General features: G+C 35.9%; 1 protein-coding gene across 1 annotated transcript in view; it reads left to right on the forward strand.

Annotated features, from left to right (window-relative positions):
- Positions 1–16,993, forward strand: part of LOC138146493 (WD repeat-containing protein 19-like) — a 154,033-nt gene that overhangs the window by 34,044 nt on the left and 102,996 nt on the right. The window contains exons 4-9 of the mRNA XM_069068410.1: positions 3,005–3,085; positions 5,044–5,156; positions 9,661–9,834; positions 10,642–10,712; positions 12,749–12,921; positions 13,007–13,121. Coding sequence (XP_068924511.1) covers positions 3,005–3,085; positions 5,044–5,156; positions 9,661–9,834; positions 10,642–10,712; positions 12,749–12,921; positions 13,007–13,121 — 727 coding nt within the window. The remainder of the gene's footprint in view (positions 1–3,004; positions 3,086–5,043; positions 5,157–9,660; positions 9,835–10,641; positions 10,713–12,748; positions 12,922–13,006; positions 13,122–16,993) is intronic.

A 16,993-nucleotide genomic window follows, 5' to 3' on the forward strand; every position in this document is an offset into this window, starting at 1 on the left:
AATCTCTTTGGAATGCAGGCCTAGTAATGGTATTGTTAGGTCAAAGAATATTCATGGTTTTATATCCTTTTGTGCATAGTTCTCCAGAAGGGTTGGATCAGTTCACAATTCCACCAGTAGTGCATGAGTGTCACATTTTTTCCCATGTCACTTCCAGCATTTTCCCCTTTCCTTTTCTATCATGTTAGCGATCTGATAAGTGTGAGATGGTATCTGAGTTGTTTTAATTTGCATTTCTCTAATTCATAGTAATTTAGAGCATTTTTTCACATGACTATATATAGTTTTGATTTCTTCTTCTGAAAACTGCCTCTTCCTATGCTTTGACCATTTATCAGTTGGGAAATGGCTTCTATTAAAAAAATTGACTGGGTTTCCTTTATATTTGAGAAATAAGGACTTTATCAGAGAAATTTATATAAAGTTCCCTTCTCCCCATTTCCTGTCTTCTTTCCATTTTTTAGCTACATTAGTTTTGTCCATAGAAAACCTTTTTATTTTGATGTAATCAGAATTATCTATCTTATTTCCTGTGATACTTTTTCTCTCTTATTTGGTCATAAATTTTTTCCTTATCCATATATCTAACATAAAGATTTCTGTGCTTCCCTAGTTTGCTTATCTAACCCTTTGGGTCTAAACCATGTACTCATTTTGACCTTAACTTGGTATATAGTGTGAAGTGTTGTTCTGTGCCTAATTTCTGCTATACTGCTTTCCAGTTTTCCTAGCAGTTTTTGTCAGATAGTGAATTCTTGCCCCCAAAGGTTGGATCTTTGAGTTTATCAAATTCTATTACTTGTATTATGTACCTTATGTATTCTACTGATCAATTCTATTTCTTAGCTAGTACTAGATTGGTTTGTTGATTATTCCTGTTGTAATATAGTTTGCAATCTGGTACTGCTAATCTGCCTTCCTTACATTTATTTTTCATTGATTCTCTTTGATATTCTTGATCTATTGTTCTTTCAGATGAAATTTGTTATTATTTTTTCTAGCTTTACAAAATAATTCTTCACTATCTCCCCCTTTTTCTTGTCATATGTGTTTACTATGCCTGCTGGTTTGGCTTAAATGCTTTTCTTTGTTACAAGAAAGGATTTATTGGAAGGAAGGAAGACAAGGGGGAATGACTGTGGTATAAAATAAAGGCCATCATTAAAAAGAATGAACTTGGCAAATCAGACTATTTGGCTGAATCTAGCATGAAATTTAATTGGGATAAATTTGTCTTATACTCTAAAACATACCCTCCAACAAGATTTTGATCATGTAATTTGCTAAATGCCCAGGAACATGAAATGATCAGGGATCAGTAATTGGCAAGCCTTTCTTCATGCTGGACTTGACCCTGGGTATAGAGGGACAAAAGATGAAACAGTCTCTGATTTCAAGGAGATTCTAGCAGGGAAGATAACATGTACAGTAGATAAATAAATGCGTATAGAGTAAATTCAAGGTTAACTAAATGCAGGACAATTAGGGAGGAAAGGCACTAGTGGTTAGAAACATCAGGAAAGGCTTTATGTAGAAGTGGCTCTTGAGGTACATCTTGAAAATGGTGAGGAATTCGATGTGGCAGAGGAAAGGAAGGAATATGTCCACCATATGGAATCCATACCTAGACCCTGCCCATCTTTATGCTGCCATGCTTGTGCACTTTAGCCTCTATTTCAAACCCATTTTAGTAGTCTACCTTCTGCTCTAGCTCACTGGGCTTCTTATCATTGAATGCTGACAATAGTCAGGATACAGAACTGTGTGTTCTCCCTTCATCTTCATGCTATATTATCCCATAAAAAATCAATCAGAACAATCCCTTTTGATCACCATTTCCCTTTATATGTTGTTTTTCCTTAAGAATATAAACTCCTTGAGGAAAGGGACTTGCTTATATATGTATACCTAGTATTTAGAACAATATCTGACATGGAGGATGGCCAGTGCAAAAGTACAGGGATTATACATGGAGATAAGAGATAGACTGTTGTCTGTTAGGAACAGGGAGAAGTCCAGTTTGGCTGGACTATAGAGTGTGGGAAGGGGAGTAATGATAATAAGGCTGAAATGCTTAATGAGATTTGGGGCTAGGATGTGAAGAGCTTTAAAAGTCAAAGAGTTTTTATTTTATCCTAAGAGCTATAGGGAGCTACTGGAGTTTCTTGAGTAGGGGTGATATGGTCAGATCATGCTTAAAGAAAACCACTTTGGAAACTTTGTGGTGGAAGTATTGAAATGAGGACAAGCAGCAGGGAGAAAGGGACAGATTTGATAGATGTGGAAATAGAAACATGATTTGGCAATTGTTGGGATATGTGGAGAATGAGGAACTGAGGATAATTCACAGGTTATGAACCTCTGTGACTAAAAGAATGGTAGTACCTTTGACAAAAATTGGAACATCCCTTAGAACTGCATAGCTTTCCAGTCTTATCTCCTACATGTTTCTAACCAAATTGGTTTACAAACTATCTCTCCAAGTATAGCTTGTACTTTCCCACTTACATATTTTTGATATTTATTTTTCCCTGATCAGAATTCCCTTCCTTCTTTTCTACCTACCAAATCCTACCTACCATTGAATATTCAGCTCAGATATTTTCCATTCCACACAATCTTTCCTGACCATTCCAAATAACTTTTTATTGCTTTTTCAAGTTCCTTTGAACTTATTATCTCTTGTCCTGATAATTAATCCTTTATTTCCTTTTTTACATATTTCTTCAATTATATTGAATTATTACATAAATAATAATTTATAATAAATAATAAATTGCCTAAATATTAAATTCTATTGTTATTTGATTTTTAATGTGTTTAGGATTCCTCAATTAGATTTAATATCCTTGAGAGACAAGGGTCTTGTCTCTTCTTACTTCTTGTTATCTTCTGTAGGATCTTCAGTACAGTAGGAGCTCAATAAATAATTGATTTAACTTTAAAGTTTGAAATGTATTATTCAAGACATTTAAAAAAGATGATTGTGCATTTTTCCCTCTAGGTTCTTGTGAAAACAGACCTTAGTGATATGCAGTTTTCAATGATGAGGAGTGAAAACAGAGCAGTAACAACTGACAATACTGTAAGAATCCAGTTTGAAACCAAGATTCCCTTATGTTGTTGCCTTTGTGTGTATGGATATTATCAAAACCCTGCCTGAACATGTCTTATCTTCCCTATTAGGTTGTAAAGTCCATGAGACAAGGGACTACATTTTAGACATCTTTCTGTCCCTGATAGCACCTCACATAGTAATTTTCATATAGGGATATTGAAGAGTGGGAGAGAATTTTAAACCTAGAAGGCAACTTAAAAGTAATTCTGTTGAGCCCTTCATTTGAAAAGTGAGGAAACTGAGTACTGGGGAGATTATAACTTGCCCAAGTTCATACAGCAAGTCAGTGGCAAAATTGAGAATAGAGTCCAGGTCTCCAGACTCTCAGGCTCTTTCTGTTATATAATGAAGACTTCTATATGAGCTTTTATCTATTTTGTGTCCTATTTTAGCCATTACTTACCATATTCATCTTGATGAAGCCTTTTGCAAGGACAAGATAGTTACATATTCTTAGTTTTTATGAACATAAAAGTACTGCTTACATTTTCAAATTATATGTACATAAACATAATATTTTCAATAATCATTTATAATAATCTTTGAAAATTATAAAGGTAAAAATGCTTTAATAAGATTTTTTTCACTAATGCCTCATCTTAGCATAGAAGATATACTAGGTTTTCAAAAGCTATTCCATTGAAGGACAAGCTGGAAAGACCTTGAGTAACAGGCTGGTGAAGGACTTTTTGTCATCTGAAAGCTAGAGTATCTGAGTTCATAAAGATTGATCATCAGAAAGTTATCCACTTATTTTTTGGTCATCACAACTGCTCCATTTGCTACATGTTGAGGATCTGTGGAGGAATTATGATATGTGAAGTATTTATACTTAAAAACTCAAAACTTTTATGAATTATTGAAATACTGACATGTTTTGGCATAAAAAATATCTTGGGCATTATAGTAGTTCACCTTCTTCTAGGTGCTTTTCTCATAATGTCCCTGTGAAAGCTGTGCAAATAGTATTGTCTCAGTTTTACAGATGAAGAAATTGAGGTTAAGAGAGATAAGGTCACCTGCCCATGATCACATAGAAAGTAAATGGTTGAGCCAGGCCTAGGATACAGATATTGTGATACTAAGTTAAACATGCTTTCAACTGTATCACACTGATTCTACCTAATGTCTCAGTTGTTCAAGTGGATTCTTGATTTCACTACAGTGACTATTACCTCTAACAATGAAGACTATAACCTAGCCATCTCCTGTATGACTCCTATTCACATTCTTCCAAAATGTAGCCCCAGGAGTCCCACCAGCATGCTGGCAGTGTGGTAGGGAGGTCAAATCTTCATTTCTCTTGAGACTAGTGAAGTACATTGCTGTCTGTGGGTTGTCCTTCACTCTTGCCTCATGATCAGGACCTTCTCATTTGCTTGTACTTTTCTTGAAGAGAAACAAATTATTCTGAGGATATCCTTTACTCTCTTCTATAACCCTGGCTTGTAATATATTGAAGTCTACTTACACCTAGTAAGTACCCCCCCCCCCCTCATTGTTCTTGAATGTATGACTAGCAGCATACAATAGCACTGGTAGAATATAGGTATTGAAAAGATGGAGTTGTTTTAGGGAAGAGTTTAGAGTCATTAGAAATATTATTATTGCCAATTAGTAAGATATAGTGAGAGGCAGTGTGATGCAGTGGATGGAAAGCCAGTCTCAGAGTCAGGCCTACTAGACTTCTTATCCCATCTCTCACACTTACTGCATGTGTGAATGAGGAAGTTACATAACTTCTTAGTACAACAGACAATTACGTAAGTCTCTCAGTCTTTCCTTGGGTTCCCATAGTGCATTATTTTTATAGTAGTTTATTGTCTTACAGATTTTGAGCCCATATTAATTTTGTATGCTGCAAGTTAGCATTCAATTTTATTAGGTTTTGTAATTTAGGTTGCTAATACTTTATCCATTAACAGGTAAGTGTGGTGGTTGGCAAGAAAAACTTGTTTCTCTTTAATGTGAATTGTCCAGAAAATCCAGTTGATCTGGGATTCCAACAGCACTATGGCAACATTGTTTGCTATCATTGGTAAGTCATTGCCATCATCATGATAATGAACTATTTTTACTGACTTTTTAAGCACTTCAAGTTATTTCTTCAGCTGGAATCATAGGTCCTAGTCTTGTCTGTTTTTATTTTTTGCTAACTTATGATGTCTTTTCTTAATTATGAACTTATTATTCCCTACCCAGTTAAGCCTACATTTCGATCTATCAATGGCTCTGTGATCTGAGTAGTCCTACAATTGTATAGATTGCAATCTTCTCATCTGTGACTATACACCCATACAGATCCTTCAGAGAGAGTCTATCTAGATCTTTGACATTTCACAGCTGATTCCTCACTCTCTCTATATTACCAGTTTACCTCCTTCTCCAGTCATACATCCAACTGATGATATCCTTTGTAGCACCTGTCTTGTGCATCTCCTCATTCATAATATCTTGCAGACTATTGTCCACAAGTAGTATCTGGCAAAGATATATGCCTTGGTGGATCAGTTTTATGGATTGTCCATTCAACTGCATTTATAGTCTGGACAAAAGACTTTTTTTTTCTGTGTGGATAATTAGGCCTAATTATTTTGAGTCATTATGCATTCAGCATAATCCCAAAACAGGAACATCTGCATGATCTTACCTTCTATAGGGAATATCTGTTCAATTTAAGATTGTTTTGAACAATCTTATTGACAATGGGAAATACCTTTGCCAAGCATATACCTCTCTGTTTTCTGTCTCACTTAATAGTAATAATTATAGGGTTATTAAACAAACCTGTCTCAAGGAATCACTTACTATTTTTTTTCTTTTTGGAGGGCAATTGGGGTTAAGTGACTTGCCCAAGGTCACACCACTAGTTTTTGTGTAAGTGTCTAAGGCTGGATTTGAACTCAGGTCCTCCTGACTTCAGGGCCGGTGCTCTATTCACTGAGCCATCTAGCCACCCCAATCACTTACTATTTTGGTGTTCATGGCAGACACTTTGTGAGAGGAGAGTCTTGAAGGTAATATTTTGCTTTATGAAATCAAATGTTATTATCAATAAGCACAGTGCAATCTTTTATGCTCTACACTATTCAGTCAACTTAGTGACTGTAAAGAAATGCTCTTTTGTAGAATTTTGCTTATGAAAACATGCCTATTCAATGGCAAGAGTTAAAAAATCAATACTTCAGTTTGCTCTTACCACCATGGGGTAAAAAGGTGCTGTTGCTTATTTGGGAATATTAAGGAAATTAGCTAGTCTCCATATTCTATAATCATTCAGCAACCTTTTATACCTATCCCGGGACCATAGTCTCAGTGCGAGGGGAGAGTAGGAAAACAACAGGACTCCCTCTTTATTACCATTGACATGGATTCAGAACGGAGCTGCCACTGCTTATTGGGAAATGTGAGAAAGTCAGCCATCCTATGGCTATCAAACTATCTCTTTTTTTTCCTCCCCCTCTTCTGTGATTCAGAGCTATGAATCATTTAGGCAAATACTTCCCTTGCCACCACATCCAGTTCGTTCCCATCTACCTTAGCCCTGCCCCTTGAGAGAGCCTTTATCTTGATCTAATCTTCCCTCTCACAGTCTTTTCTGGCACCTATGCTCTTTCATTAATAAACTTCCTTTCATATTAGATCTCTTCCTTTCATAATTGTATAAATTAATAAAAAAGTTATTAAACATAAACTATATGCCAAGTACTATACCAAGTATTGGGAATATGGATACAGAAGTGATATAATCCCTGACCTCAATGAATTGGTATTCTGATATGGGGAGGTAGCATTAAAATGGAGTGGTGCTCAGGGAAAGCAGTTTCATCTGGGGAACTAAAGAAATAGTGATCAGGAGAATTGAATTGATTACCATTCCATAGCAAGGAATGGAAAGCAGGGGAAGAAGATTGGGTAAGGCACAGTGGGACAGGGCAATTGAAATCAAGCCAGCTAGCATTTATTAAGGGTCTGCTGTGCCGGGCACTGTGCTAAGCCCTGGGAATATAAAGAAAGGCAAAAAAAAAAAAACAACAAAACCCAAACCCAAACCCAAACCAATCCCAATTTTCAAGGAGCTCCTAGTCTAATGGGGGAGACAACATGCAAACAACAGACATACAGGTTAAATTGGGGCTAGTCTCATATGGACAGCACTAACATTAAGAAAAGCTAGAAAAGGTTTGATGACAAGATGCCTTGAATGGATGACTGGATGGGATATGAAGCATAGACTGGGATTGGTTAGATATAGTGAGATTGACTTTGCATTTACTCACTTCCCATTCAGGACAGTTTAGCTTATCCTTATACGAATGGAAACCTGGCTACCCTCCACGTATCCCTGCCTTTCTTTTTCCATACTGGATGTTCATTTACTTGTGTCCTCTAGCAAATGGCCAAAAAGAAGACTAAACCTACCTTTGGTTCCTCATGATGACTTCCAGATTCACCCTTTGAATTTGTTACTCAACATGAAGTTCATTCCATTCATATCTATTATCTTATCCAGATCCTGACTGCTATTGCCGACTAGGCCTCAGGCCTTTCTCCCCCAAGCAATTAAATCCCTAGGCCACAGTTATCTTCTGTGTGCCAACCCCTGCTCAAATACTTGGGAACTTGAATATAAATGTTAATTTCCTTTCAGACATTCTGGCTTCCTAGTGCCTCAGATTCCTCAATTCCTGTTACCTCCAACTTCACTCCATCTCAGCCACGCGTAGAGCTAAGCATACTTTGATCTCATCACTATTTATAACTATGTGATCTCTATAAACCAGAATTCTGATATTCTCTTGGATCGTAATCTCCTGTATTTCAGTCTTTCCCTCTACCTCATTTCTCCAAAACCTGTTTATCTTTATGTAAATTACTCAACATATCTAGCCCTCACTTCCCTCCTAATCTATAGTCTTAAATCACCAATTCCCTTTTGAACATCTCCACAAACTCAACATATTCATATTTCCCTCTGTGTTCTAGATAAAATGATCTACATTTTAGTTTCTAAACTCAACATTCTCTAGCCCACCTTAATGTCTTTCCTATGATTGGAGTATTCTCCTTTTTTTCCTTTCTCATACTTAATTTCCCAGCTTCCTTCAAGACTCAACTCAGGTGCCCCTCTCCTTTAGGGACTTTTTCTTGATTGTCCCAGTTTTGATTTGCCCCTGAAATTACCTTATATTTTCTTATCTGTGTCTATCAGTTTTGAGAACAGGAACTGTTTTGTTCTTATCTTTGTTTCCCTAGAGCTCAATGCAGAGTCTTGTACACAGTAGACTCTTCATAGTTAAAAACTTGTTTATTTGTATAATTTAATTGATGCTTTTATATTCTCGTTTTATGGAAGTGCAAAATTACCTACATAAGGTAAGTTACAGATATTACAAAATGCCAACCTTTGAGGGTTTTAATGAGAGATCTAAGGTTCTGTTGTCCCTAAACCATTAGTGTCCTGCTCTCATTAAGGAGTCAGCTCACCCCTTAATAGTCTTAAAATCATGTAACCTTCCTGCCCAGAATTCCTAAGTATCCATTGTGTAATCCAGCTGTTCTCCCCATGTTTGTTTTCTTTAGTGTCATTTTTATTTCCTTGTATAGCCTTGTGGGCCCCATGATGTCAAATCCAAAGGTGACTCCTCTGTCATTTATACAAAAAAAGAGTTTGTTATTTAAAACCCTCCACAATCTGGACCCAACCTACTTTTCCAGCCTTATTTTACATTATTCCTTTTCTTGTGCCTTTGCATAAGCTGTCTCCCATGCCTAGAGTGTCCCTTCTTCTGCCTTATTTATAAATAATTCCTAATTTCCTTCAAAACTCAACTTGTGTCACCTTCTACATGAGGCCTTTCCTTGATGCTTCCAGTTGCTAATGCCCTGTCACTCCATAAAATCACCTTGTTTGTATTTTGCATATATGTTCTATATACTTATACATATAAATATTGTCTTCCCAATGTGTGTTAATTCCTCGAGAATAGGGACCATTTGATTTTTTGTCTTTTCATCCACAGCAGCCTTCCTAGCACAATTTTTAAAACATAGTAGGTGCTTAATACATTTTTTGATTGATTATAGAAATCTTTATAATATTTTCTATTTTAAAAAATATTTGGGGGTGGCTAGGTGGTATAGTGAGTAGAATGCTGGCCCTGGAGTCAGGAGGACCTGAGTTCGGATCCGGCCTCAGACACTTAGCACACACACACACACACACACACACACACGCACAAAACCTGAGCCTCTTGAGACAACATGGAAATATTGTAGCCTTGTCATGTAGTATGAATTACTTTATATTGTATGTTAAGCATCACTTAAACAGGATTTTGCCTATAATGGAATTAAAAAGTAAGTTTATTCTTAGTTCTGTCCATAGGCTCTATAGCTAAGGGCCTAATGTTATAAGAAATTTAATGATAACTGCTAGAGAATAATAGAATTATTGGTATATTGCTTTTATGTTTTAAGACTAAGCACCCTCCCCCACATATACCTTTGTATTGCATATTTAATATTCACTTTTACTTCAGGTTTGGTGATGGCTACATCATGATTGGTTTTTCACACGGGTATGTCGTGGTTATATCAACACATTTTCAAGAAATCGGTCAAGAGGTCTTTCAAACCCGTGACCATAAAGATAACCTAACCAACATTGCAATATCTCAATCACTAAATAAAGCTGCATCATGTGGAGACAACTGGTAGGTAGCAGTCAAATTACTTCAATTATACTAAAATTGAGTATATTTTTTATGTTAAATGCCACATTTGGAATTGCCAAAAATTTCACAGCAAAGTCACTTAAATAATTTTCCTCACAAAACCAGGTTTGTCATAATTATTGCTACTCATTCATTTAAGATTTTAAAAAAATCCCAGAAAGAGATATTTACTGTCTCTTCTAACTTTCCCAAGGATCCTGACTCTGAAGTTTGAAAAACAGCAAGGTAAATAACCATTCTAGATAATTAAAATTAAAAGAAAGATACTTTCTCTTTTGTTTAATTGCTATTTTGTACACTAAATTGTATTTATTATTATTGTATTATCATCTGGATAATTGTACACTAAATTCACTTCATTTTACCTTTGTTTATATTATATTTACAAAGTTCAAAATTCTTTTCTGTGATACTTTAATTTACAGTGCAATATAGCTTATGCTTTTATATACCTTTTAGAAATCTCATTTCAATAATTTATCAGTTTTTTAGACTGACAGTCATTTGTGATGTAAATATTTAAATCTAAATAATTTATAGAGGGACCCTTTTCTTGATTTTTTTGTTTTTCTTGACAGTCTATTTAGTTGTCTTCTTCATTTAGTTTATCATTTGATGTGGTAATAATCATAGTTCTTTTTTTGTTATTAGTTTGAAAGACTTGTGATATGGTGAGTTTTGGTGCAGATCAAAATTCTTTAATGAACTACGGCAAACCAGTCATCTGGTGGCCAACCTTCTGGTAAATGGAATTGAGTAAAACTAATACTTGTTTATTTATTTCAGTATTAAAATCCATGATTTATCAGAACTAAAGGAAATGTATGCCATAATAAATCTGGATGATGAAAATAAAGGTATAGTAATAACTTCTCAAACTTATTAGTTTTTTTTTTAAGTTGAAAAATTGTAGCTAAAAGCACATTGGAAGAAAAATTGAAAGAACATTTACTCACCTAAATCACTTATCTCCATTTATTTTTTGTTTTCCCTAGTAGTTTACATTGGTTCACATTAGAAAGTTATTAGACTAAAGAAAAATACTAGACTCTTCTTCTTTGATTTGAAAATATTCATATATGGCTCCTATTTTTCATCTGATTTTCCATTTCACATAGTACCTTGAGGCAATTTCCTTTTGAACAAAATTGATTCATAATCACATTATTTAACCTTTGATTTTTAACATTATTGCATTCCCAGGTCACATTGCATATGCTTCCTTAAATAATTTTTATAATAAATGTAAAGGAATTTGCAGTAGAGTTATTTTTGTTGTGTGTTGCAAGGGCTCGAGTTTACTTTAAAAAATAGTCTTTGGATTTGGCAGTTTTTTCCTGGCCCATATTTATTTTAGAAATATGAAATTAATTCTTTGGAATGTTAGCTTTATCTTCCTCTATGTCTATCTCAGTTTTGAATTGTCTTTAGTACCCCAACTAAGTTATGCCTAATTATGGAGAATAAATGAGAATGCCAGGGGAGTTACTTATGCTTTAATTTCAGATGTTGCTATGGTGGGGAAAAACCTAATTTTATATTAGAATGTTTGCTATATAACAAAAATAATTACATATGTTCATAACTGACAAACTCCACTGGAAGGAGAAAAAAATTTTTGGGGGGCAGGATTGAGCTTGTGTTCAAATAGTTGTCATGCAATAGAGATTAGACTTATTTTGTTTAGCTCTAAGGGGCAGATTAGGATTGATGCTTCAAAAGTTACTGGGGGACAGGTTTTGGCTTAATAAAAGAAAAAAAATCCCAACAAATAGAATGACTCAAAGTGGAATGAACTGTAATGTAAATGAGGATAAGAGGTTTTCAGGCAGAGCTGGATAACCTCTTATTTGGAATTTTATAGAGTAGAGGTGTCAAATGCAAGTAGAAACAAGGCCATTCTACTGCACATAAGGATCACTACAGGTAGCATATAGACTTAGAAAACCACATTATCTGTGTTATATTAAATTTTTAATTCATTCTGTTAAATATTTCTTAATTATGTTTTAATCTGGTTCCTGTGTACTGGGTTGTGTGTTTGCCAACTCTGTTATAGAGAACATTCATGTTTTAGGTAGGGGATAACAGCTATATTAAAATCACCATATAATCATTAAGTTCAGGCACACATTTTAAATACTTCTTTTTCTAGCTTATCTTTTAATATTTTTCCAATCATTTGAAAATTATTAAGATAAACTGAAACATGTTTTACTTTTTATTTTTTGCCATATTAATTTGAATGATTGTTGTTTACTGACATTAGGAAATTACTTTTTCATTTTGTATTGCAGTTGCATATATTTGAAGGACAAATAAAAATATACCTTATAAAATGTTCAGTTGCTGTCTCCAATGAAAGACTATAATATTTATTGAATATGTATTATTACAGTAAATATAGGATGAATGTCTTTTAGTTGTTTTATGTCTGGTTTCCATTTCTTATATTTTATCATTTAGTTCATTTATGGGTACTGTTAATAGGAATATTAGGACAGAAGTTTTTTTTTTTTTTTTGCTTTTATGGAGGGAAATTGGGATTAAGTGACTTGCCCAAAGTCATACAGCTAGTAAGTGTGTCGAGTGTCTGAGGCTGCATTTGAACTCAGGTCCTCCTGACTCCAGGGCCAGTGCTTATTCACTGTGCCACCTAGTCACCCCAGGACAGAAGTTTTTAAAAGCGAGTCATATAAATGTTAGAAACCATCTAGTCTAGTCTAACCTTGTGATTATAAAATTAGATGAGTGATCTGAGACTAAATTCAATATTAAAAATATATAGTTGCAAAATGATTTCTTTTTAGTTATTTTGAGCATTTTTTTCTGAGGAAAAATTTACTTCTGTGTTTGTTTTTGTTTTGAAAAAAAATTTTTTTTAATATCTTAGGTTTAGGTTGTATGGCTTGGACAGATGATGGACAGTTGTTGGCAGTGGGTACACAAAGAGGCTCACTCCATGTTTTCCTGACAAAACTTCCAGTGCTTGGAGACACTTTTAGTACCCGGATTGCTTACCTTACCTCCCTCCTTGAAGTAACTGTAGCCAACCCTGTTGAAGGAGTACGAAAACTGTATGATATTTCAATTTTATTTAAAATGATAGATCTCTAAAAGTTCTAATAAATAAGACTAATTATTTTTATAGGAGCTACCAGTCACTGTTTCTGTTGAAGTGGAACCCAACTTTATTGCAGTAGGCCTTTTTCATTTGGCTGTTGGGATGAACAATAGAGCCTGGTTTTATGCATTGGGAGACACAGGTAAATATAAAATTGATTCTGTATCTTTAATTTGATAAATATTTGGTCATTTAATAAGAATGATCTTATTATGACATATGTGTGGCTGTCATCTTGAAGGAGCAAGCTTTTTTATTTATTGTGTTCTTTATTTGGCAGTATTGCTATAACGAGTAAGATTTTTCTAGATTTTGATTCATCTAAAATTATTAATATGTATGTAGATTTAATTCTGCTAATCTCAATAGCAAAATTTAGTGTTAAATAGGCAGCTGAATATGGGACTCTAGAATATCCTGTGAAGTCAAGCAGTATGAACATGTACTGCCTATGCCATTATTCTTTTTAAGGACTAACGAATGTAATTCATTCCTTTTGAAGTCATGGGAAAGACAGCTGTGTGCCCAGAGTGTGACGTGTTATGGGCACAGAGGACAGAAGACTCTCTAGAATCCCAGAACCTCAGTGTTGGAAGAGTGCTCGAAGACTTCTAGTCCAGCCTAGAGGAGAACAATAATCCCTTTGTAAATTTGACATAGCTGATGAATGGTTATTTAGCTTTCCCTTGGAAACTCTTAAGTGAAGAGGAAGCTACCAGCTCCTGAGGGAGACTGTTTTACTTTTGGATAAATCTTATTGTTAGGCAGTTTTTCTTATGTTAAGTCATAATGACTCTCTTGAAATTCCATTCCCTACTCCTAGTTCTCTGGAGGCAAGCAGAACTTAAGGCCTTCTTCTACATGATAACCTTTATAATACATGAAGATAGCTATCATGTACCTGATAAGTCTTCTCAAAAACGAACATTTATATTTCCTATATTCAGTCTTCATATGGCACAGTATCCAGTACCCTCATAATCCTAGTGACCTTCCTCTGTATATGCTTCAGTTCTTCCTAAAAGGTGGTGGCCAGAACCGAACACTGTATTCTAGATATAGCTTGGCTAGGGAAGAGTATCCTAGTACTGTTACCTCCCTTGTCTTGGACCTGTGCTTCCCCTTAGTAAAATCTATGATTGTACTAGCTTTTTGGATGGACATATTTCACTTATTGATTTATTTTGAACTTGAAGTCTACCCAAACTCCCAGATATTTTTCACTACCATTGTAATAACCATGCTTCAAAATGAAATGATTTGTCTGACATAACTTATTATTTTTAAAAATTAATTTATTGTTATTTTTCAACATTCACTTTAATAAGATTTTGAGTTCTAAATTTTTCTCCTCCCCTAACCCCCCTCCAAGATAGCCTTCAGTCTGTTATAGTCTGTATGTGTACAATCATATTAAATATATTTCCACATTATTCATGTTGTAAAGAAGAATCAGAACCAAAGGGAAAAACCACAAGAAAGAAAAAACAACAACAAAAGAGAAAATAGTATACTTCTATCTGCATTCAGATTCCACAGTTCTTTCTTTGGATGTTCTTTCTATGCATTTTCTATCACTAGACTTTTGGAATTGTCTTAGATCATTGCATTGCTAATATGAGCTAAATCTATCAAAGTTGATCATTATACTATGTTGCTCTTACTGTGTACAATGTTCTCCTGGTTCTGCTCACTTCACTCAACATCAATTCATGCAAGTCTTTCCAGGTATTTCTGAAATCTATTTGGTATAACTTAGTCTTTTTTTTTTGCTTTTTGGAGGGCAATTGGGGTTAAGTGACTTGCCCAAGGTCACACGGCTAGTTTTTGTGTTAAGTATCTGAGACTGGATCTGAACCCAGGTCTTCCTGACTCCAGGGCCGGTGCTCTATTCACTGCACAACCTAGCCACCCCATAACTTATTCTTTATTTTTATTTTCTTTGCTTTTTGGAGGGGGGAAGGCAAGGAAGTTGGGGTTAAGTGACTTGCCTAAGGTTACACGACTAGTAAGTATTAAGTGTCTGAGGCTGGATTTGCACTCAGGTCCTCCTGACTCCAGGGCTGGTGCTCTATTCACTGTGCCACCTAGCCACCCCAGTGTAACTTATTCTTAAGGAAGCCATGCTGGTTGTTAATGATTATGGCTTCCTCTTTTTGTTGTTGCTTAGTTGTTTCAATCATATCTGACTCTTTGTAACTCCATTTGGGATTTGCTTGGCAAAGATACTTGAGTGTTTTGCCATTTCCTTTTCCAGTTAGCTTTACAGATGAGGAAACTGAGTCAAACATGGTTAAATGACTTGCCGAGGGTCACACAGCTAGTAAGTGTCTGAGATTGGATTTGAACTCAGGTCTTCCTGACTCCAGGCCTGACACTTTATCCACTATATCACCTAGCTATCTACTTTTAAGTGCTTGTGCAACATCACTTCTTGGCCATCTGTACACCTTGCTACCTTTACTCTGAACATCATTCTAATCTCCACTAACCAGAATCTTAGACCCTGCCTTTTGGATGTTGAGCTCTTATGGGGCACATTTGCCTATGAAGACCTCTTTGCCACTTCTTGGCCATTTTTATATCATCTTGCCCACTCCTTTCCCTTTACAACTCCCCTTTATTTGTTACTTTCCTCCATTAAAATGTTTTTTTTTGCATTTTATTTTTGAAGAGAACCCATGATATCATGGGTGATGTCTTGATTTGCTCATGAATTGGATTTAATTGAGGCAGAGTTGCCCACAGTCGTCAGCCTCACTCTCTCTTCCACAGTCTTCAGAGTCCAGTGGCAAGACAAAAGTCAGAATGACTGGCAATGGTGTGAGATGCAGTGGGAGTGCTCTGCAGTGCCTGCTTTAGCTCCCTTCATGGCCTTTGGAATACAGTGTTCTCATCTGCTCCTCTAGGGGAGATCTTCATGTGTTTGAGGTAGACATCTCCTCCTCAACTCTCTGATGGGCTTGAGGTCTTGGTTACACTTAGTTTGGTTTAGCCCATCTGCCAAGATGGCTTTATGGGTGTATGGCCACTGTGCACACGACCGCTTCTTGGGCCACAGGTGAGAGCTGGGTGACAGGTGGATTAGCAGCCCTCCAAAGGGCCCTTGGCAAGCCCTCACACCAGGGGTGTTCCCTGAGCACACCCCTGATCTCCTCAACCACAGGGACTGTCTTACCTGCTTACATACACTGTGAAGTGTGTGCCCCTTTCCAGTTTTTTATGTTGCCTTTCTTTGTCAGCTCCTTGAGAGTGGGGACCGTCTTATTTTCCTATTTTTGGTGCCCAGTGCCTGGCACAAAGTAAGTGTTTAACACATGCTCTAATCTTCCCCAGAAGTAATTAAAACAATTTATTGGTGTCCACTATAGTCAGAACAGAAATCCAGGAAACCAAGTCTTTGTGTTTTCATGGGGAAACAATGTGAAATACTCACCTGAAAGGGGCCCTATTCTTTTCATTTCTGGATCTTGGGGACCAGTTAGTCTTGCTAAGGCACTAGGGAAGGTCGTATTCTAGCACATTTGGCACTGCCAGAATCACTGCCCAGGGCAGGTCTGTGTTGCACCCATCCACATTCTAAGCCAGAACATCCTCTCTAGCATCAGGTTCATGGGGATATTTGTAGTGTAGCAGGCACAGACGTTGCTCCACATAGGCCATGTGCTCTTGCTGTTAAGCTAGCCTCAGAAGCCCAAATTTCTGGATGCATCTCCAATTGACGAGGATAGAAAAGGCAGCTCTAGGAGACTTTTTTTCTTTTTCTTTTAAAATTAATTAATTAATTTTTAGTTTACAACATTCAGTTCCAAAAGCTTTTGGGTTTTAATTTTTCTCCTCTTCCTTCCCCTCTCCCCTCCCTAAGATGGTGTGCAATCTGATGTAGGCTCTACATATATATTCATATTAAACATATTTTCACCTTAGTCATGTTGGAAAGAAGAATTATAACCAATGGAATGAACCATGAGAAAGAAGGAATAAAATAAAACAAAAAAAGAGAGAGCAAATAGT

The sequence above is a fragment of the Petaurus breviceps genome, unplaced genomic scaffold (genome assembly GCF_028583685.1).
Source record: "Petaurus breviceps papuanus isolate PSGF00001 unplaced genomic scaffold, PetGlider_PUasm1.0 140, whole genome shotgun sequence".
In the NCBI taxonomy this organism is placed as follows: Eukaryota; Metazoa; Chordata; class Mammalia; order Diprotodontia; family Petauridae; genus Petaurus; species Petaurus breviceps.